We start from the raw sequence: 26,411 nt of genomic DNA, 5'->3' as shown, positions 1-26,411 counted from the left end.
TTACAATGCATTGTAATCATTAACCAGTCCTTTACTATTAAACTTAAGTGGCCAATTGAGACAAACAGTTCTGAGACCATTATTCCACCACTGATTAAGACTGGGGTGGGAGGTGTTAGGGATAATACTCATTTAGCCTTCTGAGCTTTCTGGGCAGACTTGGTGACTTTGCCAGCTCCAGCTGCCTTCTTGTCCACTGCTTTGATGACACCAACAGCAACTGTCTGTCTCATGACACGAACAGCAAAGCGGCCCAGAGGGGGATAGTCAGAGAAGCTTTTAACACACATGGGCTTGCCAGGAACCATATCAACAATGGCAGTATCACCAGATTTCAAAAACTTCGGGCCATCTTCCAGCTTTTTCCCAGAACGACGATCAGTCTTCTCCTTCAGCTCAGCAAATTTGCAAGCAATATGAGCTGTGTGACAATCCAGAACAGGCGCATAACCAGCACTGAATTGGCCAGGATGGTTGAGGATAATCACCTGAGCTGTGAAGCCAGCTGCTTCCATTGGTGGGTCATTTTTGCTGTCACCAGCCACATTGCCACGACGAACATCTTTGACAGACACGTTCTTGACATTGAAGCCCACATTGTCCCCAAGAAGAGCTTCACTCAAAGCTTCATGGTGCATTTCAACAGATTTGACTTCAGTTGTAACATTGACTGGAGCAAAGGTGACCACCATGCCAGGTTTGAGAACACCAGTCTCCACTCGGCCCACAGGGACAGTACCAATACCACCAATTTTGTAGGCGTCCTGGAGGGGCAGACGCAGGGGCTTGTCAGTTGGACGAGTTGGTGGCAGGATGCAATCCAGAGCTTGAAGCAGCGTGGTTCCACTGGCACTGCCATCTTTGCGGGTGACTTTCCATCCCTTGAACCAAGGCATGTTAGCACTTGGCTCCAGCATATTGTTGCCATTCCAACCAGAAATTGACACAAATGCTACTGTATCAGGGTTTTAACCAATTTTCTTAATGTAGGTGCTGACTTCTTTAACAATTTCCTCATATCTCTTCTGGCTGTAGGGAGGCTCATTGGAATCCATTTTGTTAACACCAACAATCAGCTGTTTCACACCCAGTGTGTAAGCCAGAAGGGCATGCTCACAGGTCTGCTCATTCTTGGAGATCCCTGCTTCAAACTCACCAATGCCAGCAGCAACAATCAGGACAGCACAATCAACCTGAGATGTGCCTGTAATCATGTTTTTGATAAAGTCTCTGTGTCCTGGGGCATCAATGATGGTCACGTAATACTTGCTGGTTTCGAATTTCCATAGGGAGATATCAATGGTGATACCACGTTCACGTTCAGCTTTCAGTTTATCCAAGATCCAGGCATCCTTGAAGGAGCCCTTCCCCATCTCAGCGACCTCCTTCTCAAATTTTTCGATGGTTCTCTTGTCAATCTCACCACATTTGTAGATCAGATGGCCAGTAGTGGTAGACTTGCCGGAATCTACGTGTCCAATGACGACAATGTTGATGTGAATCTTTTCCTTTCCCATTTTGGCTTTGATTTAGTGGTGGTTTTCCCAACACCTGTGTTCTGGCGGCAAACCTGTTGCAAAAAAGCCTACATTATTCTTTAGAATAGAAAATAAATATCTAGATGCTTCCAGGTTAAGGTAAAAGTTTCAATATTCCCTATTGTCTTTCCTCTTGTTAAATTATGCCTGCTTGGAGGAAAAAATGCTATTTAACTTGGATCTTTTCTTTAAATTGAGAACTACAGTTCAGATGAAATAGTTCAAATGGTCCACTTATTTAACTTTAGTAGAGTAATAATAATAGAGAATAAAGTACACCTAGAGTTAGGAGATCTGGATTCTTAGTTTTTCTGTTAAGAATCATATGACTTTGAGGAACTAATTTGATCTTTATCCCTATTTTCCCCCTGTAAAGTGAAAATCATTATTGCTGCTCTAATCTACTTCATAGAATTTTTTGAAATATTAAATAGGATGTGTGTTCACATGTTTTATAAAATTAAAGTTTATATATGAATATATGATGTTTTTATAGATTTCTCTATTTGAGCAAAGGAAGCAAGATCATTAAACTAAGTACCATATCAAAAGCGGTTGCTTCTTCTGAGTCCTGAAAATAGATTCAGTTTTTATTACACCTTTTGGAAAGGTTCCCAATACTTGTTTTGGATAGTTTCCTATAGAGAGATATGTTTCATAAGACAGAAACTTCAGTCTGACAAGAGGACAGGTTAACTATGCTAATCTGTCAAGACATCGGTGTCTCCTTCTCCCATACCTGGTTTGAAAATGGCCAAGATGTTCTAGATATTTTGGCTAGATATAAGAAGCCCAGAGTCATTCAGGGAGGAGAATTGTTTCAGTACAGCTACAGCACCTTTATGCCACTTCACTGAACTGGAACAGAAGAAATAAATCATTTACCAAAAGCTCACAGGCCCAAGATAAGCTATGAGGAGAGAAACTACTCTCCAAATATATAAGCCATGAGAAGAGAAGTAGCAGCGCCTTGAACAAGAGATTATGAGATTTTGGTCAGTACCAAAACCAGAGCTGTATTTTCTATGGTCCATTGCTTCTTAAGAATTAAGGTACTAAATACACAGCAAAACCTTTCTTGTCTCTGAATTCTTTTTAAAAACTGAATAGTGGCAAAACTGAAACTTTCTAAGTCTGGCTTAAATATAGTTTCCCACTAGCCCTAGGTAAATGGACAGGGCTGTTGTCTTACAGAGCCTGTATTGATCTTCCGATAATCCATTACTGCTGACCTGTTTAACACAGCACACCCAGGCATCAGTTTTACAGCATCCAGGTTTCCTAGAGTTAGCTTTTAAATCCCTGAAGAGATCACCTTAAGTCTGGTACCATAGCTAAATCTCTCCTTAGGAAAGTTAGGATGAGAATATTTTAAGTAAATCTTTAGGGCCTGATGTTCACATTAAACCCATTTAGTTAGTAAAAATTATTTAAGAATGCATCCCATTTTCTCCCACTTTAGAGCTGGGAATTAGGTGTTAAAATTGATTATTTTGTTATTCCATTAGAAAGCCAAGTGAAAACTGTTTCTCTGCTGATAACATTCTGACACCAAATGTGTTGTTTCCCCCACCAACCAGTTCCCCAACTATGTAGACGCCAACCTGGTATCCTACAATTCAATTCTGACACTAGCAGCCAGAGAGCACAGATTCCACAGGTTAAGAGCTCAGTCCCACAAGACTGCCTTCTATTTCAGATGCCACTTGCAAGTAGTGGGTCCCCAGGTTATCCACACTTCTGTCCAACTTGGCAACAAATCGAGGGTTCCCATGACTCCGTCCTCAGGTTTGATAATTTGCTGTAATGGCTCACAGAACTCAGGAAAATACTTATGCTTACCAGTTTAATATGAGGGATATAAGTAAGGATATAGATGAACAGCCAGATGAAGGGGTATATAGGGCAAGGTCCAAAAGGGTCCTGAGCGCAGGAACTTCTCTGTCCCCATGGAGTTTGCATATGCCATCCTTTTGGCCTGTAGATGTGTTCACCAACGCACAAGCTCTCTGAATCCCATAGTTTAAAGATATTTATGAAGGCTACTTCATGTAGGCATGATCAATTATTAACTCAGTCTCCAGCCCCTTTCTCTCTCTTGGGATAGGGCTGGAAGGTTCAAGCCTCTAATCATCACTTGATTTTCCTGGTGACTACCCCCATCCTGAAGCTATTCAGAAGCCCACCAAAAATTACCACATTAGAACAAAAATCACTCATATCACCCAGGAAACTCTAAGGGATTTAGGAGGAAACTCTAAGGGATCTGTGTAAGATGCTCCTATCACTCCATTAGAAAATTCCAAGGGCTTAAGGTGCTTTGTGTCAGGAACCAAACCTGACACAAAGGGGACAGAGACCAAGTGTACTTCTCATGTCACAAGAACAACCAGACTTGACTTTTTTTCTCTCCATTTTACTGGAGCATTCAGGTACCTAATTTAATACTCTTTAGATGCCTGAAGACCAACACAGAAACACATACTTTCCTTAAAAAATGGAACATTTTCATTTTATATGAAAATTTTTTATACACATAAATTATAAAACTAATTTATGTTCTCAAAAATTTAAAAAACAAAGAGGGGTATACAGGTGAAAAGAAAAAGTTCGCCTCCCGTTTTTGCCTCTGACTTTCATAATTTGATTGGTTCAGTAATCTGCTCCACTTTTCAAAATTCTTCTCTAGACGGTTCTTGAGAAAAAAGTTGGGAGTGGGAGAAGGCAGGGCATTCCTTGTTTGTACAAGCTGATGAAGAGGTCTTAGCTTTTCTAAGAGTCATATAAAGAAAGAGAACCAGTCACCTGATCTAAACAAACAAGGTACCCAAGTTTATGAATCTACATTTTCCGTTCTATTCTTTGAGCAGGAAGGTCCTTTCTGAAAAAATCTTTTTGAAAACTGGTGTGAAGATTGTTAGAATATAGTTAGCAGTTATTAATCACTTACACTGAAGCAGGATGAAAGAAAATGGACTTAAGCAGTGGTAGGAAAGAATTCAGTTTGGATAGGAACCTTGAGGCTTGCTATGTCAGGGAGAAGTCATCAGGATCACTTCGGTGTTTCCCTGTCAAATGTGTCTATAATTTTCATCTGTGTGAAATGGACTTGCTGTTTTTACCAGAAGGCCAAGTGATCACTAGATACAGTGGTTCAATGCTTCCTGGATTTTAGGATTTTACAAATGAGTAAAACTTTTTTAAAAAGTGGGAGTTGTTGTAGTGTTGCTAAGTTTATATTCGTCTAAATTAAGAACATTTAAAAAACAACTACCATTGAATTCATAAAAGGAATAACAATTGATGCTAAAAAACTAGACAAAATATAATTTCAGAATAAAGGATGTTTTCTTTAAACAAGTAAATTTATCTGTATAAAAAACTTACTACATTGCCTATATTTTTCTCAATATTTCTTAGACCAGTGACTATTTTGTAAGGGATTAGCACTGACTTCTTAACCAGCATTTTGGAATTATTCCACTAAATGGCATTTCAAAGTCCTTTTCAGGTTTAGAATGCTAAAGCTTCAGGACACATGAATACTTTTTTTTTCTTTTGAGCTTTTCCTCCTCTACTAAGGGTGGGTGTGAGATGAAAATTAGAACCAGGCTTATTCACCGATTATACTGTAACTTCATTATGTACCTGAAGTTACTGAGTTCCCATCTGATTTAGATGGAGAGAGTTTTATAGGAAACCCAGAGCTGGTTGGGGTTGGAGGCAGGGTGCGGAGAACTGGCTCAGTACAGCTGGGCCACCCTTGTGCCACTTCACTGAAGTGAAACAGAAGAAATCAATTATTTACCAAGAGCTAGTCTTTTGTTCTAGAACTTACCTGAGAAGCAAAGTGATTTTGAGAACCAAGCCATCAGAAATAATTTCAGTATTTGATTCATAAGTTGAGATGTGAGGTTTTACAAGTGTTATTTCTTTTGTGAACTCAGCCAACCAGTAAACAGATGTTATAGTGACAGAATAATATTTGGATCAGAAGGCTTTGTCTAGACTATAGCACCTGGCTCTGAAAGATGGAGTCTGATCCATGGTCTAAGATGGTGAGATTTTTAATTCTATTAGATGAAGCTCTGCACTGCAAGAATTGAATTGGTCGTATATGATTGTCCCCACATCAATCTTGGGATCAGAAATAAATCCAATGCTTTTACCAAAAGGGTCCAGGAGTATTCTTGTGCTCTTTCTCTTTATCAGAGATAACTGCTGTGGAGAGAAAAAAAAAGGGAAAAATGACAGTACCAGACACTATCCCTGTCAGTATCTCTGTTTACTCTTGGCTATCCTAGTGTTTACTTTGACTCAGGTTGAAGTATCAACAGTCATCTCTTAGTGAATAAACCAAGTTTCATTTCATAGTCAGGTACTTTAGAAACACCAGTTTGGATTGCAAATGACATTAAGTTTGTGGCTTGGAGTTAAAACATATGAGCTTAATGAGGATAGTAGAATTTAGAATCAAACATACCTGGGTTCAAATCCAAGCTCTGGCACCTGTTCGCTCTGTGTTTTGTTTTTTGTTTTTGTTTTTGAACAAGGTAACTTCTCTAAGTCTTAATCTCTCCATGTAAAATGGGAACAATGATAAGATTTTTAGGGTTGTTGTGAAGATTAAATTAGACAACAAATGCAAAATGTTTGCCCTTAGTGTAAATTATTGTTGTTATTATCATTATTTTTGAAGGTAAAATAAGATCTCTGCTTATTTCCTTAACAACAGATTTACTTGCTTGCCTTTCATTTCCTCCACATACTTACTGATCCATTACTTTCTGAATATACCTGGCAATAGGAAGTAGGGTCTATTAAAAATAATCTCTCACCTAGAATTGGATTTCACTATCTGCTTGTTAATGTATTCTCACTGCCTCTCTGACCTCTTCAACGTATCCTGCCTAATTCCAAGGTCTAAACTTTATAGTGGCTGAGGATTTATATAATGTTACTATTGTGATTCTTAGGGTCTTCTAATGGTTTAAGTGTAATAGGAATTCAAATAAACTTTGCTAATTGATAGTTGACTTTCATGGATTTAATCCCATGCTTAGAGGCACTAGGCCTTTTCATTTGGGGTAGATTTCTGATTCTGTCACCCTTGGACTAGCTTTTATTTTTTTAGCCATGATATACTAACCAACATCTGATTATTGCCATTGCACCATGTCAGAACTGTGACAGAACAGATTCATATCATGACCAATCCCCTTTATTAGGAGTAAGTATTCTTAACAGCAGTAACAACATTTTTTTTTTATACCCTAGCTCCATGTAATAGAAGTAGCTTTACCCATCACTCAAAGTATTTTGGGACATCTAGAATCTGCTTTAGAGTGAAACTCTCTTATATTATTTTCTGTTGCTCAGAAAGTTGGTTCTGTTGATGTAGAGGGAAGAATTTGTTCTAAAAAAAACCTTATTTGAGAGTATTTTTATACTTGATTATACTCTATCTCTATTTTTTACCCATACTCATGATTTATTTCTATCACATACACACAGCTTGTGTCCTATAATCATCATTTGAGAAGTTATGGTTGATCTGATCATCTTTTCATTTTGCATAGTAAGACCCAGAATAAGAGATGAGTTGACTTGATGAACTGACTATTAATATCTTGGGGAGATTAGGAACTTGGTCAATGTGATATTATTTCCTAGTTACATTTAATTACAAAATGTATATTCCATCTAAATGGCAGAAATGAAATAAATAAAAGAAGTAGGGGAGATTATGAAAGATAAATTTTACATCACTTCAATGCTCTGTAGATCAGGAAAAAAAAAACCACCTGCTGTACATCTTTTTTTTTTTTTAATCATGTTTATTCTATTACAATTGTCTCAGTTTTTCCCCCTTTGCCCTCCTCCACCCATCCCACCCCGCTCCCCATTCCCACAGTCAATTCCCACACTGTTGTCCACGTCCATGGGTCATTCATACACGTTCTTTGTCGAGTCCCTTCCCCTTCTTTCCTCCATTGTCCTCCTTCCCCATCCCCTCTGGTCACTTTCAGTTGGCTCCATGTTTCCATGCCTGTGGTTTATTTTGTTCGTTAGTTTATTTTGTTGAATAGATTCCTCTTACAGGTGAGATCATATGGTATTTGTCTTTCACTGACTGGCTTATTTCACTTAGCATAATACTCTCCAGTTCCATCCATGTTGTCGCAAAAGGTAGGAGTTCCTTCTTTCTTTTTAATAATGCAGATTGATTTTATTTATTTTTTAAATGTCAAAATCCATTATAAAATATTTAAAAATTTAAATCCATTATAAAGTCTCAGGGATTAAAACAACATGACACCCGCACAAAAATAACCAAGTAGATCAATGAAATAAAATGAGTATTCTAGAAACAAATGTATATATCTGTCTAACAATGTAATATATGATTAAACTGATATTTCATATCCATGGGGAAAATAATGCTTATTCGACACACAGAGTGCGTGGACCACTATTACTTGAAATAAAACAAATATAGAGCCCTATTTCACACATTATACAAAAAACATTCAGGTGAGTTAAAAATCAGTATGTAAACTCTAAGGACTTTTAGGAGAAAATACAGAATAATCTTTTTCTTACCCCAAAGTAAAATATTCGAACCCAGAAGCCGTAAAGTAAAAGATTGACACTATGACTATATTAAACATTTGAGACTATACAGTAACATACATATAAAAAAGGTTAAAGGACAAGTAATAGAATAGGAAAGCAGTATTTGCAACACATCTAAAAAAGGGTTAATAGGGTTTTTTTAAGGGGAAAAAAATGCTACAAACATTTAGTCAAAAAATGGATAAAGAATACCAAAAAGTCTTTTAAAGCTTTTTAAAAATAATAGAAATAGGCCGGAAATACACAAAAACAGATTTAGTTTCAACAAATAGTAAAGGCACAATTAAAATAACACATCATTGTCACAATCAGATTAATAAGTATTAAAAATATTGGTAATACCAAGTATTGGTGACAGTGAAAGGAACTGGGTGTTCCTAGACTCTTTTTCTTCATCTTCTTAAAGCAGTCCCCTTAGCATATCTTGCAATGCTGGTTTGGTGGAGATGTATTCTTTTAGTCTTCTTTTGTCTGGGAAACTCCTTATTTCGCCTTCCATTTTAATTGAGAGCCGTGCTGGGTAGAGCAGTCTTGGTTGCAGGCCTTTGCTTTTCATGACTTGGAATATTTCTTGCCATTCCCTTCTGGCTTGTGGTGTTTCTGCTGAGAAGTCAGCTGCTAGCCACACCGGGGCTCCCTTATGTTGCTACCTCTTTCTCTCTTGCTTGCTTTAGGATTCTCTCTTTGTCTTTGATATTTGCCATTTTAATGATGATGTGTCTGGGAGTGGGCCTCATTGTGTTCCTCGTGAATGGGATCGTCTGTGCTTCCTGGACTTGGGTGTCTTTTTCTGTCCTCCAGTTAGGGAAGTTTTCCATCCTTACTTTTCAAACAGGTTCTCTATCCCTTCCTCATCCTCTCCTCCCTCTGGTATCCCTATTATACGGATATTATTACGTTTCAGGTTGTCCTGCGTTTCTCTAAATGCCTCTTCCTTCTTTTTGAGTCTTTTTTCATTTTCTTGCTCTTTCTGGGAGTTTTTTTCTGCCTCATCCTCCAGCTCGCTGATTCGATCCTCTGCTTCATCCACCGTGCTTTAGATTCCTTCTACTGTGTTCTTCAATTCAGAAACTGTATTCTTCATTTCCTCTTGTCTCTTGTTGATAGTTTCTATGTCCTTTTTGATGCTGATACAGTTTTCAGTAAGTTCCTCGTAGTTTCCCTGTAGTTTTTTGTAATTCTCTCTGAGCTCACTGAGCTCATTGAGCTTTCTTAGAACCGTTGTTTGAACTCAGTATCTGATAGTTTTCTTGCCTCTATTTCATTTAGTTCTCTTTGGGGGCATCCCTCCTTTCCCTTCGATTGGGGGATGTTTCTTTGTCTTCCCATTATTTGTGAGACTCTTCCTTTTTGCTTCTGCTTCTTAAATTGATCTGCCTTGATTTCCTGACTTTGTGGTGTGAACTTCTCTGGTAGAAGGCTGCTGTTTTTTCATTCTGGATCTGCCTCTGATGATGTCAGATGTTGACCCCGCCTGACCTTAGGCAGTCTGTTCGAGACTTCCAGGAATCTACTGTCTGTGGCCGTCTCCTTCAGTGTTAATCTGTTCACTCTGCACTCAGCAGGGTGCCTTAGACAGCTCGGGGCAGGGCAGAGTCCCTCCTGGGGGCGGGGTTATTGGGTCCTTTCACACTGCTGCCATATGGGGGAGGAGTCCGCACTGGGATCCCGCTGACTACTCTCTCAGTTCTCTCCCCAGTCTCTCCTCAAGTGTCGCCAGGCATCTCTGCATCCCCTTTAGCCAGGGATCTACTGTTGTGGCTGCCCCTCTGCACTCAGCAGGTAGATTAGACAGCACAGGGTGGGGTGGAGTCCCACCTTTGGGGGAGGTTATGGGGTCCTTTGACGCTGGTGCCGCCCAGGGGGAGTGGTCTGTTCCTGAGCAAAATGGCGGCTACTGCTGCATGGGGGATGAGTCAGCACCGAGATCCCGCCCACTACTCTGTCAGTTCTCTCCCCAAATCCTTCTTCCCCAGTCTCGTCTTGCGTCTCTAGCCCACTCTTCCCCTGCCTTTGCTGGAGACCAGGGTAAGTGGCTGCAAATAAAAATCTTGCGTTGGCCCTATAGAAGGCTCTCTGCATCTCCAGCCCCCTGTCTCCGGCAGAGAGCAACCCTGCTGCTTTTTGCAGCTGGCTGTTTTCTGTGTACTTTTTGGGCTCCGGTGCTGTGGGCTAGAGATTCCTGCTTTTGGTTTAGACCCTGCTCTTCTCAGGGGGATCCAATTGGTCTATTCAATATCCTTCTGGTGCTGCCACCCATGGGCACCCGCCCTCCTTCTCAGGTCTGTACCACACTCCTTACCAGTTAGATTGTGCTAAAGCCGATTCTTCTGTCTCTGAGGTTACAAGGCTCCTCTCTCACTCTTGTTTAGTTGTTTGTTCTAGGTGATTTCTCCACAATTTAGTTGTAATTCCAGGTTGGTCCTGGGAAGAGGTCAGTGTGACTTCCACTCACTCCTCTGCCATCTTGATTCTCCTGTCCTTCCAATTTTTTTTTAAATGATCCGAAGAAAATCAGGACTTGAGTTACCTTGTTGGATCTGCTTTAGGCTTGTGTAGGGGAGATTTTGAGCAAATAATGTCTTACCTTAGTTTTTTATTAATTTAATTATAGAAGCCAAATTGTTTTTGCCATGTAACAGACCTTAAATGAGGCACTTAAAAATGAATTGAAGACTTCCAATCAAGATGGCAGCATAGGTAGGCATGGCTCGCTTCCTCAGACAGCCACATTAAAATTTCAACTAAATTATAGAACAGCCATCATGCAGAACCATAAGAAATTGAGTTGAATGGAAGGCTGACAACTACGGAATTAAAGAAACCACATCCATCCAGACTGGTGGGAGGGGTGGAGACGGAACAGGCTGGTCCCATGTGCACATGTGGTGGATAAAAATTTGCAAGGTATAGCTAAGGAACAAGGGTCCCAGCTCCACACCAGGCTCCCTAGGCCAGCGTTCTGGTGACAGGAAGATAAGTCCCCATAATTTCTGGCTGCAAAAACCAGTGGGACCTCAGTTGGTAGAAGAAACTTCTGGAGTCCCAAGCATTTCCTCTTAAAGAACCCACACATGGACTAACCTACAAATATTCACTCCCTGTGAGCTCTAGCATCAGGGTAGCAGCCTGAAAGGAACCAGTGGCATACAAGAAGGAAGTGAAGTGTATGGCATCAAGGCAAGAGCTGGGGGGATAGCTTTCTTCCACACAGAAAGGTGGACAGAAGCCCACAGAACCACAGATCCATCAGGCAGGTGCCATATCTGAGACTCCATCAACCTGGCTAACGCTATTTGCTCTCCCCTAGAGATCCCCTGAGACTCCACCTCACCCAACTTATGGGCCCACCCAAGCTGTTAACAGAAACTTTTCCATATGAATGGCTGGTCTTGGCTCATGCTTCACAACTAACTAAATCCTCTCAAATGAGCAATAGCTGGCCTCAGTGAGGTCCCAGCCCCAATAATTCTTACTAAATGGACCCAGTCCCGGCACTAGCAGCAGCCAGCCTAGATTCACAGCTTGGCTTTGCCTGGGAATCTCCAAGCCCAGCACAAGTAAAAACCATCTCAAATTGTTTTATAGCTCAGGCCTGGTGGCTCCAGGCAAAACACAGGTGGGTCCTGCCCTTGGATGCACCACCAAGGGAAACCCCAGGGTCTGCGCACCCAGTGTACAGCTACAGACCACATCAGAACACCACCACCCTGCCCCTGCACAGCTGATCCTTCACAGAGGGTGGAGATTGGTGAACAGAGGTCATAGCTGGTCCTTGCAGCTGACTGGCCTGGGTAAATTCCTCCCATTTACCTGCCAACAGCAATCAAGGCCCAGTTACAAGAGGAGGGTGTATTCAGCCCACACGAAGGGTGCATCTGAGCTTGGGTGATGGGAGGCTGTGTCATTGGAATCTACAGGACACCTACTACATTAGGCCACGCTACCAAGACTGGGAGTCATAGCAGCTCTACCTAATACATAAAAACAAACACAGGGAGATTGTCAAAATGAGGAGACAAACATGGCTCAAATGAAGGAACAGATCAAAACTCAAGGAAAAAGAATTAAACAAAAGGGATATCAGCAATCTATCAAATACAGAATTCAAAACATTGATTATAAGGATGCTCAAGGAACTTGATGAGGACCTTCACAGCATATAAAAATCCAGTCAGAAACAAAGGATATATGAATTGAAATAAAGAACATTTTACAGGGAAACAACAATAGAGTGGGTGAAGCCAAGAATCAAATCAATGATTTGGAACATAAGGAAGTAAAAACAACCAATCAGAACAAGAAAAAAAAAAGAATAAAAAAAAATGATGACAGCGTAAGCAGCCTATGGGACAACTTCAGGCATTCTGACATTTGCATCAGGGGGTGCCAGAAGGAGAAGAGAAAGAGCAAGCTTCCCAGACAAGAAAAAACTAAAGGAGTTCATCATTACCAAGCCATTATTATATGAAATGTTAAAGAGACTTAAGGAAGAAAAAGAAGATCAAAACTATGAACAATAAAATGGCAACAAATACATATATCTCAACAATTGAAGCTAAAAAACAAAGAAAGCAAACAAGAAGAACAGAGACAGAATCATGGATACAGAGAGGGTTTTGATGGTTGCCAGATGGGAAGAGGGTGTTGGGAGGAATGGGTGAAGAGGTGAGGGGATTAAGAAGTACAAATAGGTAGTTACAGAGTAGCCATGGGGATGTAGCATACAGTATAGGAAATATGGAGTAGACAAAGAACTTGAACTTACGACCCATGGACATGAACAATGGTGTGGAGATGGCCTGAGGGAGTTGGGGGTGCCGTGTGGAATGGGGCAAAGAGGGAAAAGTTGGGACAACTGAAATAGCATAACCAATAAAATTAAATTAAAAAATGAATTCAGTTATAGACTTGGTTTCCTTATCACAAAAATAAGATGAAATGTCAGCCTATATGTAAAATTACTTTTAAGTTATAAAGCATTATACAAATATAAGATTGAGTAGAAGGTTCTTGTCTTTCCTATTATATGAGAGGCATGCAGAGGTTCTTCTTCTTTGTAAATGGTAGTTATTCAATAGCTATTTGCCTCACTGGGATTTTAGGAGAATAAAAATGATAGAGGTGATGAGTCTTGAGTTTCTCAAAAGAATATAAAGTAGTTAAGATGATAAATTTATAAATTAGTCACTTCTGTTTGATATTGAAGAATGTTAACATTAATCACAATGGCCAGGGTTATTAACAACAATATCTCTTATGCTTGAACACATTTTTTAAATCTGAAAACTGTGTAAGAAAGGCCAAATTTAGAATATTATATATATGTCTAGTGTGAGGGTAGAGAAGCAATCAGATATGAGTAAAATGACATCCTGGTTCCCTCTACTGGGCGTACCTGAAATTACCTATTGCTTCTTAGGACTTCTGCTTTCTCATCATAGAATGGCCATTCTCTTTAAGTGGCAGGAGGAGCTAGAGCCCGGGAGTCCCGGCCGGTTACAAACCAAATCCTGCGTTCTCCCGCCCCTTCTTTCCTTTCAACATGACAGATGCTGCTGTGTCCTTCGCCAAGGACTTCCTGGCAGGTGGAGTGGCCGTGGCCATCTCCAAGACAGCGGTAGCGCCCATCGAGCGGGGCAAGCTGCTGCTGCAGGTGCAGCATGCCAGTAAGCAAATCACCGCAGATAAGGGCATTATAGACTGCGTGGTTCGTATCCCCAAGGAGCAGGGAGTCCTGTCATTCTGGTGCGGTAACCTGGCCAATGTCATCAGATACTTCCCCACCCAGGCTCTCAACTTTGCCTTCAAAGATAAATACAAGCAGATCTTCCTGGGTGGTGTGGACAAGAGAACCCAGTTTTGGCACTACTTTGTAGGAAATCTGGCATCAGGTGGTGCTGCTGGAGCCACCTCTTTGTGTTTTGTGTATCCTCTTGATTTTGCCCGTACCCGTCTAGCAGCTGATGTGGGCAAAGCTGGAGCTGAAAGGGAATTCAAACGCCTCGGGGACTGCCTGATTAAGATCTACAAATCTGATGGGATCAAGGGCCTGTACCAAGGCTTTAATGTGTTTGTGCAGGGTATTATCATCTACCGAGCTGCCTACTTTGGTATCTATGACACTGCAAAGGGAATGCTTCCAGATCCCAAGAATACTCACATCTTCATCAGCTGGATGATCGCATAGTCCGTCACAGCAGTGGCTGGGTTGACTTCTTACCCTTTTGACACTGTTCATCGCTGCATGATGATGCAGTCAGGGCGCAAAGGAACTGACATCATGTACACAGGCACACTCGACTGCTGGAGGAAAATTGCTCGTGAGGAAGGAGCAAAGCTTTTTTCAAGGGTATATGGTCCAATGTTCTCAGAGGCATGGGTGGTGCTTTTGTGCTTGTCTTGTATGATGAAATCAAGAAGTTCACATATATTATTTCATAGTCTTCCTCCTCCCCACCCCGTGAACAGGCATGTTGTATTATGTAACATATCTTGAGCATTCTTGACAGACTGTTGTTGGCTGTCTATTGATCAATGGTAACTATTTACTGGTTGAAATGGGAAGCAATAATATTCATCTGACCAGGTTTCTCTTAAAGCCATTTCCATGGTGATGGTGGGACTCAATTATATTTTTTATTTCAGTCACTCCTGATAAACAACAAATTTGAAGAAATAAAAAATATCTGAAGTATAAAATAAAAAATAAAAAGAAAAGTGGCAGGAGGAGAGGGGAAGACAAGTGAATCAAATCAAGTATAAAATTTTCCAATGTTGGAGAGACATGTAACTTAGGGGACATTATTTCCTATTATAAACCATCATTTCTCTTAAATGTTAGATAAAAGGACTCAAAGTTATTTGATAAATACATTTGAGTAAACAATAACCAAAATTTTTCCAAATTTGATGAAAATGTAAACCATTATATATGAGAAGCTTAACAAATACAAGCATATGAACCACAGTGCTGTACACCTGAAACTAATATAATATTGAATGTCAACTGTAGGTGAAAAATTAAAATAAACTTAAAAACAAAATAAAAACAATTATATTTTAATATATCTTAGGAAGGAAGGAGAAAGAAAGAAAGAGAGAGAGACAGAGAAAGAAAGAAAAGAAAAAGAAAGGAAAGGAAAGCAGAAAACACACCAAGGCACATTATAAGCAAATTACTAAAAACCGGTGAATGATAAAATAGAAAGCACCGGTTGCATCTAGCATGTTGAATTCTTTTGAGTCAAAAGGTTGGTTCAGATAGCCTAGGCTATCATTATTAGAAGTAGAAATCCTTCCATGAAGCTGCTGTGAATAATGCTGCAATAAACATAGGGGAGCTTATGTTTTTCCAAATAAATGTTTTCAAATTTTTCAGGTAGATACCAACAGAGGGTTGCTGGATCATATGGTAACTCTGTTCTTAATTTTTTGAGGAACTTCCATACCGTTTTCTATAGTAGCTATACCAGTTTACATTCCCACCAGCAATGAATGAGGGTTCCTTTTTCTCCACAACCTCTCCAACACTTGTTATCACTTACCTTGTTGATAATAGCCCTTTTAACAGGAGGTAGTATCTCATGATAGTTTTGATTTGCATTTCTCTGTTAGTGAAGTTCAGCATCTTTTCATATATCTGTTGGCCATTTGTATGCCTTCTTGGAGGAAGTATCTGTTCAGATCCTCTGCTCATTTAAAACTGAAATCAACAAATGAACAAACAAGAAAAAAAAAACACAAACTCATAGGCACAGACAATGGTATGATGGTCACCAGAGGGAAGGGGATGAGGGATAGTAGAGGGTAAAAGATGTCAAATATTTGGTGACAGAAGACAATCTGAATTTGGGTGGTGGGAATGCAGTGCAATATACAGATCATGTATCATAGAGATGTACACTTGAAACCAATATAATCTTATTAACGAATCTCACCTCAATAAATTTAATAAAAAATAGAAATGGAAATCCTTATGGTGTTTTCAATTAAAAAAATAAAATAGAAAAAGATTCTATGGCATCTTTATAAAAGTAGAGAAGTTAAGTGAGAAGATTTGGATAATGCTGTGGTTCCTGTGAACAGCTAAAAGGATAAAATAAGGAAGCTGGGACATGTTTTAGGTAGACGGGTATAATTTTTATGTTTTACATGGTATGGATACTAGATGGTAAGTTGCTAATAGAACAGTAGGTTGGATTCCTATAGTAAAAAATAATGGAATAAATCAAAGGAGGTCAAGAGTGGGGCAGTTATGATGGGATGTTTTGATTTCCACCTAGATATTCTACATTTCCTCATTTCTCTACACCGTCAATTACATCTGGTATCTGTACAAAGAGCTAAGGATGAAACACACCCAGAGTGGACAGAGCACATTTTCCCTGGTAAGTTTTATTCAGAGCTAATAGTTAAGAATAGTATGCTAAAACAAACCCACATATCCTTGATAAAGTGTAAGCACTCAGCACTGGCTAGGTGAATTCATGGAGGTTAATAAAAGAAAAAAAACATATTCTCACTGGTTCTCATTCTGTTGACATGATTTCCTCTTCTCTGAAGACACGCACGCACGCACGAATGCGCGTGCACACGCCCGCGCTTGATTAGATTATAGGAAACATTATGTACAGTGTTGCCATTCCTACTGGGTTGTATCCAGTAAGGGAAATGTGTGAGTAACAGGTACTAGTTCACAGAAGGGCAGAGGAATTAATGTGTGGTAATCAGAAAACAAGATTAACCCAAGGAACAGTTAGTTGTCTGTCTTTCTTTGGTTCACAGTTTCAGGCACTGCCTAGGATTACAATTATGCAAGAAAGGAGAACACTAAGTCAGTACATCTGGACTCTTTTTGTGTATGCATATTTTATGTATCACATAATTCACTCATTTTAAGTATACAATTCAATGGTTTTTCAAGTTAAACTTATCCAAAGGTAAAGGAATTAAGGGGAAAAAAAAACCCTCATAGAGAGACAACAGTATGATGATTACCAGAGGAAAAGTGGGGTCAGGAGGAGGTAGGAGAGGGTAAAGGAGGGACACATGGTGATGGGAGACTTGACTTGGGGTGGTGAACACACGATACAATATACAGATGATGTATTATAGAATAGTACCCCTGAAGCCTACATTTTACTAACAGTGTCACTCCATTAAATAAATTCAATTAAAATATAAGAAATAAACTTATCAGATTATACAGTCATTATCATAAAAATTTCCAAATATTTTTTCACTCCAATAAAATCTTTTATGACCATTTACTGTTAATCCCTTTCCCACCCTCTGTACTAAGCAACCACTAATCTACTTTCTGTCTCTATAGATTATCCTTTTCTGGACATTTTGTATAGATGGAATCACACAATATATAGTCTCTTACGTCTGGTTTATTTCACTTAGCTAAATGCTTTTGAAGTATATCCATTGTAGCATTGTGTAAGTAAATCACTCCTTTTTATTGCTTAATAGTATTGCATTGTATGGTACACTTTGTATCTTATTTCTGACTCAATTTATCATTAAGTGATCTTAGCAGAAATTTTTATGATGTTAGCAATTTTCATTTATTTAAATGTCATCATACACTTAAATATTATTATACATATTTCACTAAATATTCCAGTCTTCTTATTTCTACAGTATTCATTCTGTCATGATTTTTTGAAGGGGATTTTATTTTTAAGGCACCATGGAGTAAATGAATCATGAACTCCTCCCAATCTCTCTTTCTCTAGAGCCTACAGATCAGTTCTAGGACAAATGAAAGTGGTATACTGTCATGCACATCATGAAACTTAATATTTCTTGAATAAATAAATAGGACTATAGTATCATGAAAAGAGTATTTAAAGGGGAATCAGGAGATCCTCCTTCTAGACCCAGTTCTGTCATTGGCCTCCTGTATGACCTTAAGCACATCATTTCCCTTTCTTGGGCCTCAGTCTTCATCATAAAATTATGTGTTGGTCTGTTGTGATCTTTAATGTCCCTTCTAGCTCTAAAATGCTGTGATAGTCAAATCCTAATCTGACTGACTGACTCAAAAAGATACTCTTTCTTCTTAAGAGAATAATTATGTTCCTAGCCTTGTTCTAGATACACATTGTTGGAGGAGCGCAGAGGCATAGAATGCTCTTAAAACTTTTCTTTTTACTGTAAGAAGAAAGGGCAGTGGGGAAATCATTGAGAAAAATAACCTGAAGAAACCTCTTATTCAGCATTCTGGATAAGACATTGCAGTCTATATAAGCGCTCAGTAGAATTGTTTTCAGTGATCAAATGCTTTATGTACTCTCCAGTTCAGTAGCCACTGGCCATGTGCAGCTGTTGAGCACTTTAAATGCAGCTGGTGTGATTGAGGAACTGAATTTTTAATTTTGTTTAATCTTAATTTAATTACATTGTATTGAAAAGCACAGGACTATATTCTGGCACCTTTTTCTCTCGTTTACCTCCGAGGATTCAACACATATATTTACTCTTCTGTATTTTAAATTTGTATAATCTCTTGACTCCCTACAATGTTAAAATCACCCATGCCCATAGTTATGTATCCTTTTATATGTTTGTCTAAATAATCCTAGAATCCTAGAGCTGTAAAGTAATACAAAGAAACTCATTTTCCTCCTTCAAGTAGATGAATGTTTAAAAAGTTCGACAGTCTTTAAGGGGTAATATTTCAAGTTTTTAATTCATTCATTCACCCACAAACTAAGAGACTGACTAGAATTTGGGAGAGGTTATTCTGCCACAGGGTTTATCCAAACAGTTCCTTTGACCCTGCCCTTACTATGCTAACCCTGGCTTATTATGCCTTCTGCTGGTCATCTTATACATAGACTTCCACTCCACCCCTAACGAGTGAAAAAGCCACACCTACCTGGATATAAAAGAAGATTGAACTGTTATTAGAAGATGGAACATTGTGTGATTTTCCATTTGCCTTTTTTTTAAGAGAATTTGTTCTGGTATCCAAATCTCATGTTAAGCTACTTCCTGCAGGGTCTCTTTGTGGCTGTTGTCTTTTTTATAACATAATAAGAGTGATAAAATTCTCTTATCTCCAATGCTAAGGATCGATTTCATTGAATTTTATGGCAAGTATTGCCTAACTGAAGCAAACTGTCTCTTGGGAATTTTAGTTCTGTCAAGTGGTAAATGATGACATGGTATTTATTATAATGTTTGGCAGTATCCTAAGACATTACTCACTTTATTCTTTTCATAGGTTATAGATAATACTTGTCAAGTTGGTCAGATAGCCATCATTTTGTCAAGGTAAGACTTTTGCTTTCTTTCCTAGGAAGGTGTGGATTGTCATTATTCTGAGGCCTAGGTGGGAACAAAAAGGAGAGCATTGGCCCTTATTTCCATTGAGTTTGTCATGCATAGGTCCTCATGGAACCTTACTGAGTAATACATGGTCTTTGGTTCCATTTTCTCAGATAGGATAGGCAAACAGTTTGAAGTTACAGATTTGGATTTTAGCCTCAATTCTATCAACTCCATGTGACCTTCAAATATGTCTCTAAGTCTTTGGACTTCTAATTCCTTTTCAAATATCATAAAAGTTGTAATAGACAGCTTTCAAGATCTCATCAACTTTATATCATTAGGTGAAACTCTTTAAATTATTAAAGAAAGGGTCTGGATCTCATTTAAGTGGTCACTACAGAGTTGGTTTTAGATTTTGAAACTTTTACTCTTGGATCTTTCTCTCTAGATAAGTAACTGGATATAAAGATATACATTGGAGCCCTGGCTGGTATGGCTCAGTGAATTGAGCACCAGGCTGGAACATAAATAAATAAAATCTTAAAGGTATACTTTGGAAAAGCTCCCAGGAACGGGTTTATGAGAATGAAATTATTTCTGGTCACCATGGCAAGTGAAACAGACTGAGCGAGCACAGAGCTCCTTGTTAATTTTTTTCTTCCACTTTGATTCACATAACACCAGAAACTCTTTTAAAAAGATATTTTATTTATTTATTTATTTTTAGAGTGAGGGGAAGGGAGGGAAGCATTGATCGGTTGCATACCCCCAAGCTGGGACCTGGCCTGCAACCCAGGCATGTGTCCTGACTGGGAATCAAACCTGTGACCTTCTGATTCACAGACTGGTGCTCAATCTACTGAGCCACACCAGCCAGTGCTCCTAGAGACCCTTTATGAAACTGGGTTCGGGTTCATTACCCTATCTATAAATTGTATTCCTCACACACAAAAAAATGCATTCCTCACCTTGCTTCCCCAGAAATTGGAAAAGAAGGTATACTTACAGTTTTTAAGGTATTTTTCTTGGAGAAATTAATATGTATGTATTAGTGGAGAGTGGTGGGGTAATGGAGATGAGAGAAGAACAGGATAATATTTTGCAAATGGAAAAGGGCATGAAAAGGTCTGAATATTAGGGTGATAAGTTGTTGTTTTTTTTCCTCCCAGCCTGATACCTCTGCTATTGATGATACCTGTATTCTGTTTGGGCAATGTCAGTGAATGTTTTCTCAACTTTAGCCAGAGCCACAGGTGAGTAAGGACCAAATCTATCATTTACATGGTAGTCAACACCTATTCTTTTCTATAAATATAGATGGAAGATGACTTTCTACATACATTCTGACCAAGGAGCTCATATTCAAAATAGGCTATGGAATAACATGTAGTCAAGGCTGAAAATACATAAATGGAAATATAGCACAAAGTTACTAGAAGATAATGTGTCTATGAGAAGGAATGAAGTGTTATGGACAAGGATTAGCAAAATGATAAGTAAAATTGCATATTCATGAACTTCTGTTGCACTGATAGATATGTCTCTTATTTTGTATCTGTAACAGTACTCTTGTCCATTGATTCTCTTCCTAGGTGTATCCTGATGCACTCACCGCCATCAGCCATGGCTGAACTCCTGCCTTCTGCCAACACATCAGTCTGTAGCACACTTTATTTTTATGGGCTCACCATTTTCCTGGCCAGCTTCCTGCTAAGCCTCTTCATCATAGTGGTATGGTGACACCTTACCTGCCTTTATGGAAAGAAGCAGGAATAGGCAGGGATGGGATAGTACTTTCAAGGCCTGGGAAAGATGAGGTCAAGAGTTGCTTTCTGTAGTCTTAGAATTAAGAAAGTGGCTAGGAGATACTGACAATTTAATTACTACCTCAGTCCTTTGGACTTTCCAAGATCAAATGATGAGTGGGAAAAAGAGCCTGTATTCATTCCATGGGAATTATCCTCATTCTGGAACTAGTATATGCTCTTCTGGATCCTCATTAAGGATCAGAGCAGAAAACTAGGATGTATATCCTTTATATAGAATGACACTCTGGAACATAGGACTTGAGCTTTGGTTTAATTTTCCAAATAATGAAAGAGTTTTCCTTTCTCAATTCTTTATTAGCCATAAATTTGCATTTATGTTTTGTCTAACCAGTGTTAAGCTGCTAAGTGGCTCAGGCAGTTATTAGATACTCATCTGACATCATTAGAATGATGTATAATTAAAATAATCAGCAGTGGGACAGTATGTTATTTATACATAACTGCCTAGTACAAAATCAGTAAGCAAGCAAATATACCTTCTAATATGCCATATCTATTTTTCAGTATCATTTTCTCTTCTCTTTATATGCTAGTTCAGGAATTACAAACTATCTCCCTGCAGACCAAATGTATCCCACAAATATGTTTTGTTTCTGAGCACAGTTAGCACACGTGAACCAAGTATATTGTGGACAATTTCCTTTGGCAATTCAAATATAAGTTATAGAGATAGTGTAGTTCAAATCAGCAACTTTGTAAAGAGTACACAGTGGCACAGTGATTATTTTTATTAAAATGGCTTTGATGGCTTATATTTAGAAGTGATTGATAAGAGAGATGTAGCCTGGTACCCTAGGCATTCCTGTTTGCTTCTTTAGAATAATACAGGCTTCAAAGGACTTTCAGAATTAGCATTCTGATTCTCTTTTAGTCAACAGATGATTAACTGATTCTACTAGCTTTAAGCATTCTCAAGTAAGTTCAAGCCTTCTTTTGATTCCTATATCTGTAGGAAAAGGAAACTAGATAACTAAAGTAATTAGTTGTTAATTTAGACTGTGGATCTAGATTATTAGGGAAAAGTTTCAAATTTGGTCAGGTTTGTTACCAAGATTATTACCTAATTTGCTCGCCAGAGAAAGCACATTGGACTTCTGAACTGATGTATGTTTCTTTCATTAGCCAAACCCTATAAAGATAGTATTAAAAAGAAGGGGAAAGCAATTTATTTTCCATCTAAGGGCAAGAAGAGACTTCTTTTGCTTTGAATTGAGAATTTAAGCTCAGTCACAATGCTGAAGTATTTATTTCAAGGATATTAAGCATGGAACACTTTTTAAAACAATCTCTAATAAAGTATTTTAAAGACTGGTCAGATCTTAACTTTAACTTCTCATGCATATTGTGATCAGCCTCAATGAGGAAAAAAATCCTGAAGGTTGATGTAAGGTTCATGTTTTGAACATGGTAACCACAAGTTTGGCTAATATATGTCCATTTCCCTAGCCAAGCAAAAGTTCATTCTGAAGATAATTTTCTCTCAGAAAAAGGCTAGTCTCAGATAGTAAAGGCAGAAGAATGGCCTTTCCTGTTGTCAGATCCAAAGAGAATGGGCCATCTAAAATGATAGGAGGATAGACTTGGGAAATTATTAAGCCTTCGACAAACTGCTCACTGCTGTACTCATATCTAGGTCTTACTCATCCAAGCCCAGACACTGTATAAGAAGTTTGTGAAATCGACTGGCTTTCTGGGAAGTGAGCAGTGGGCAGTGATTCATATTGCAGAGCAGCGAGTGCGTTTCTACCCAGTGGCCTTCTTTTGCTGCTGGGGCCCAGGTGGGTATCTTAATGGAAAGAGCTGGGCAGTGAAGAGAGTACTACTGGGTTCTGATCAAGCAAAATGGCCTCACCAAGAAGGATGACTGCAAATTATTATTTGGCTTGTAAAATTTGAGTTGGTACCACCCATATTTCCAGTTTTACCCAACCTCCTTAACTTCTTATGTTTTAGAAATTAAGATAATTAGACATGTGATGCAACCTGATATGAAAGGAAATGTCCTGACAGAACTCAGAGATATTAACACCTGTCCTTCCTGCTACATACAGTTTTGAGGATCAGATTGGATAATGGTTATGAAAGAGCCTGGTAAACTCTAAAATGCTAAAAAGTGTAATTCCCTGTAGTATGTCTTGCCACCATTGCTACATTAACAATCTGCAAAGTTTAATCAATGAGGAGTAAAAGTCAGAGACCCAAGGCCCAGTCATTTATATAACTGCTTAATTTCACTGCTGATCTTCATTATGCCTTTAGCTTCCATTCTAACAATGCTTAGGCATGTAAACAGAAGATTTTTATGCTCAGGCAGCTGGGGCTGGCAATAAGATTTATACTTTGTATTTTCACAGCTGTCATTCTGGTGATCATAAAGCTGATCAAGCCACAGGACACCAACCTCCACATGGCCTTCTATGTTCTCCAGGTAACATCTTCAACATTCAACATCTGTTTTCACACCCTCTCTTCCTATTCTCTTATACTGCCGTTACTCTGTAAGCACAATTTTTCCCTTTAGGGTATTTATTTCTACATTGCAAAAGAGAAAACCTATTATTTGTATTTAGTTATGAAGAATGTAAACTTTTCCTCACAGATGAGATAGACACTTTTGTGAAAGTGCTCCCATGCATTTCAGAGCGTATGTATATCTGGTCAACTTCATTTTATTGATGTGTTTTTATGGGATGAGTAACAAAAAACAAGACCTACCAACAAATGTTCTTATGAAACACTAATAGTGACCTGATTCTCTCCCATCCATCCAGAGTGAACCGAAAAGGAAAAATTAGCTATTGTAGGTGAATGGAGAGGGAGTAGTAGAGAAATGGAATGATTCTCTCTTTTCCTCCTTTATCAGATTTAAGAAGGGCTAGCTGACTATGCTGATAGGGCAGTTTTCTCAAACCTAACGTGGGAGATGAGACAATGAAGAGGGACATTGAAACCACTTCATTGTCCTTATATGTATACTAGGAGATGACCAACTCTCAATCATCCATGATAAAGTACAGTGTGAAGAGTGAGTTCAGGAAAAGCTAGAAAAATAATAAAAATGGACACCAGATCTTGATGTATGAGATAAAGGAGGTATAACAATGCTTTATAATAGGGAAATAGGGACTATTCCCTGGATCTCTGAAAGCCTGAAGGATGGGCTCCATCACCCCTTCATCTCCTCCAGGCTCTAACAGCATCATCCCAGGGTCTGCTCAACTGTGGCGTATATGGATGGACACAGTACAAGTTCTTTCAACTAAAGCAAGAGGCTCGGCGTGATGCAGACACCCAGACACCATTATTATGCTCACAGAAGAGATTCTATAGCAGGGGCCCAGATCCACTGGAGTCTGCCCTTGCTTTTGCTACCAACACCTCCACCATTCTTTGAAACTATAGTTCCAGAATACAGGAACTGGAGTTATACCACACTAAGGGACTGGGAAGAGTGTTGGGGGAACATCTTAAGTCTTTTCTAACCCTGCCTTAAACTATGGAAGTGAAAGGGAATATAGTGCCATGGTTAGCAGCCATTCTAGGCAAATTGGGCAGGATCTCTTCATTATTTTCAGATTCACTAGTGATTCTTAAAGTCTTTGTTCAGGGAGATGCAGTCATTTTCCATCTAAGAGATGGACTCATATTACCTCAATGAATAATATTATTTATCTAAGTCTTTTCTAGAAAAAAATTAATTCCAGTTTATTATTTAAAGATGCCACTCCCAGGCTCTCTACTCCTTGGTTGCAAGTGAAGTAGAGTGACATGCAACAATTTTCTCAGATCTCATCATTGCTGTACTGTCTCTGAGACTGGACAAAGAAAATTCTGGATTTCTTCTCTTTGAATTAGTTTGGAAACTCAGAATAAACAAACACAACATCTGTAAAAAAAAGTGACAATGGAATCCTCAGATACACTACATTTTAGTCTCATGTTCAGTGCTGTTCTAGGCCTTGACAATAGGGACCATCCTACTCTAGAAAATTAAGGCCAGTCTTTTGAAGGGGAAAACAAGATTTAAGAGAGAAATCATGACTAACAGAAACTCTAGGGATTAAAATCTCTAAGCTGTCATTTATAAGCAGAAGTCCTAAGTAGGTTTAATAGTGCCTGGATATTGAATTAGGTTGAAATATATGAATTTGCCATTTTTGTAGATGAAAATAGTCTAATATCAATTTTACATTGTTCAACCTAACAGTGCTAAATATGTTTGTAGAATAAATGAATAAACAAATGAATGAATGACTAACGAGTAGAATTTGAACCTTTTGGGGAAAGAAAAGATTCCTAGACTACAGAGCCTCATTTAAGGGTAGGAATGTCTAATCTATTTCTCACTCCTTAATTGCTTAACAAGTGATGTTTGATCTCTCCAGTTAAGTTATGAACAAGTCCAAGCTGAGACCAGAACATCAGGTACTATCACGCCAAAACAAAGGGGAAAGCCAGGTGGACAAAGTGACTGGAATGACAACAAAACATATGTAACTCATAATCAAATGCTTCTCACCTGATAAATTCCCGGTCAGTTCAAAGCAAAATCGTTAGGATTAAAAAAAAATTGATGGAGCATATTACAATAGTGGATTTATTAGGATACTCTGAAAAGTAAGCTCCAGAGAATTTTCGTAAGGAACTCTCCTTAGGAATCTTAGGGAGCTCAATAATAAAGCTGTTTAGATTTTAGGCCATGAGATTCAGCCTTACTAAGAAGGTAACATGATCTTTTTCTGTCAACATTACATCTTAAGTCCTCTCATTGTTCCAAAGTTCTGGAAACCTGTTTCTGGGTAGCACAGAACAAGAAAGATTTGCCTAGCCTAGAGAGATGCTTCTTTTAATTTAAAAGCTAACAAGCATTGGGCATATAGAAAGATAGATGGAAACAAGAAAGAATTCTCATCTCCATAGACCTTGAGGGACACCAGAACTAAGGAGTCCAGTTCTTAAAAACATCTTTTCAGTATTACTTTATATTTGGTTTAATTACCAGAAAGAAGGTAATTACCAAATATTTGTCAGGTTTGTTCATCTTGCATTTATGGTGAATTTTTTATATTGACACTGGTCTTAGATCTGTGGATGTAGGCAAACAAAAATATAGTAGGAATGA

At 38.6% G+C, this 26,411-nt stretch overlaps 1 protein-coding gene and 2 pseudogenes across 1 annotated transcript in view; 2 read left to right on the top strand and 1 right to left on the bottom strand.

Annotated features, from left to right (window-relative positions):
• The window catches only part of TMEM116 (transmembrane protein 116), a 39,167-nt gene extending 13,686 nt beyond the window's left edge, over positions 1–25,481 (top strand). The window contains exons 5-11 of the mRNA XM_054593969.1: positions 16,460–16,564; positions 19,414–19,463; positions 20,630–20,713; positions 21,053–21,191; positions 22,923–23,067; positions 23,644–23,717; positions 24,477–25,481. Of these exons, the coding sequence (XP_054449944.1) occupies positions 16,460–16,564; positions 19,414–19,463; positions 20,630–20,713; positions 21,053–21,191; positions 22,923–23,067; positions 23,644–23,717; positions 24,477–24,683 (804 nt within the window). The 3' untranslated portion in view covers positions 24,684–25,481. The remainder of the gene's footprint in view (positions 1–16,459; positions 16,565–19,413; positions 19,464–20,629; positions 20,714–21,052; positions 21,192–22,922; positions 23,068–23,643; positions 23,718–24,476) is intronic.
• Positions 82–1,552, bottom strand: LOC129087154 (elongation factor 1-alpha 1-like; annotated as a pseudogene).
• Positions 13,720–14,899, top strand: LOC129087156 (ADP/ATP translocase 2-like; annotated as a pseudogene).
• Positions 25,482–26,411: the final 930 nt, after the last annotated feature.

Source organism: Pteronotus mesoamericanus, unplaced genomic scaffold (assembly GCF_021234165.1).
Source record: "Pteronotus mesoamericanus isolate MK-2021 breed Mesoamerican mustached bat unplaced genomic scaffold, CSHL_Meso_final scaffold_507, whole genome shotgun sequence".
Lineage (NCBI taxonomy): Eukaryota > Metazoa > Chordata > Mammalia > Chiroptera > Mormoopidae > Pteronotus > Pteronotus mesoamericanus.
The sequence above is the reverse complement of the archived record's forward strand: the minus strand, read 5'-3'. Positions and strand labels throughout refer to the sequence as shown.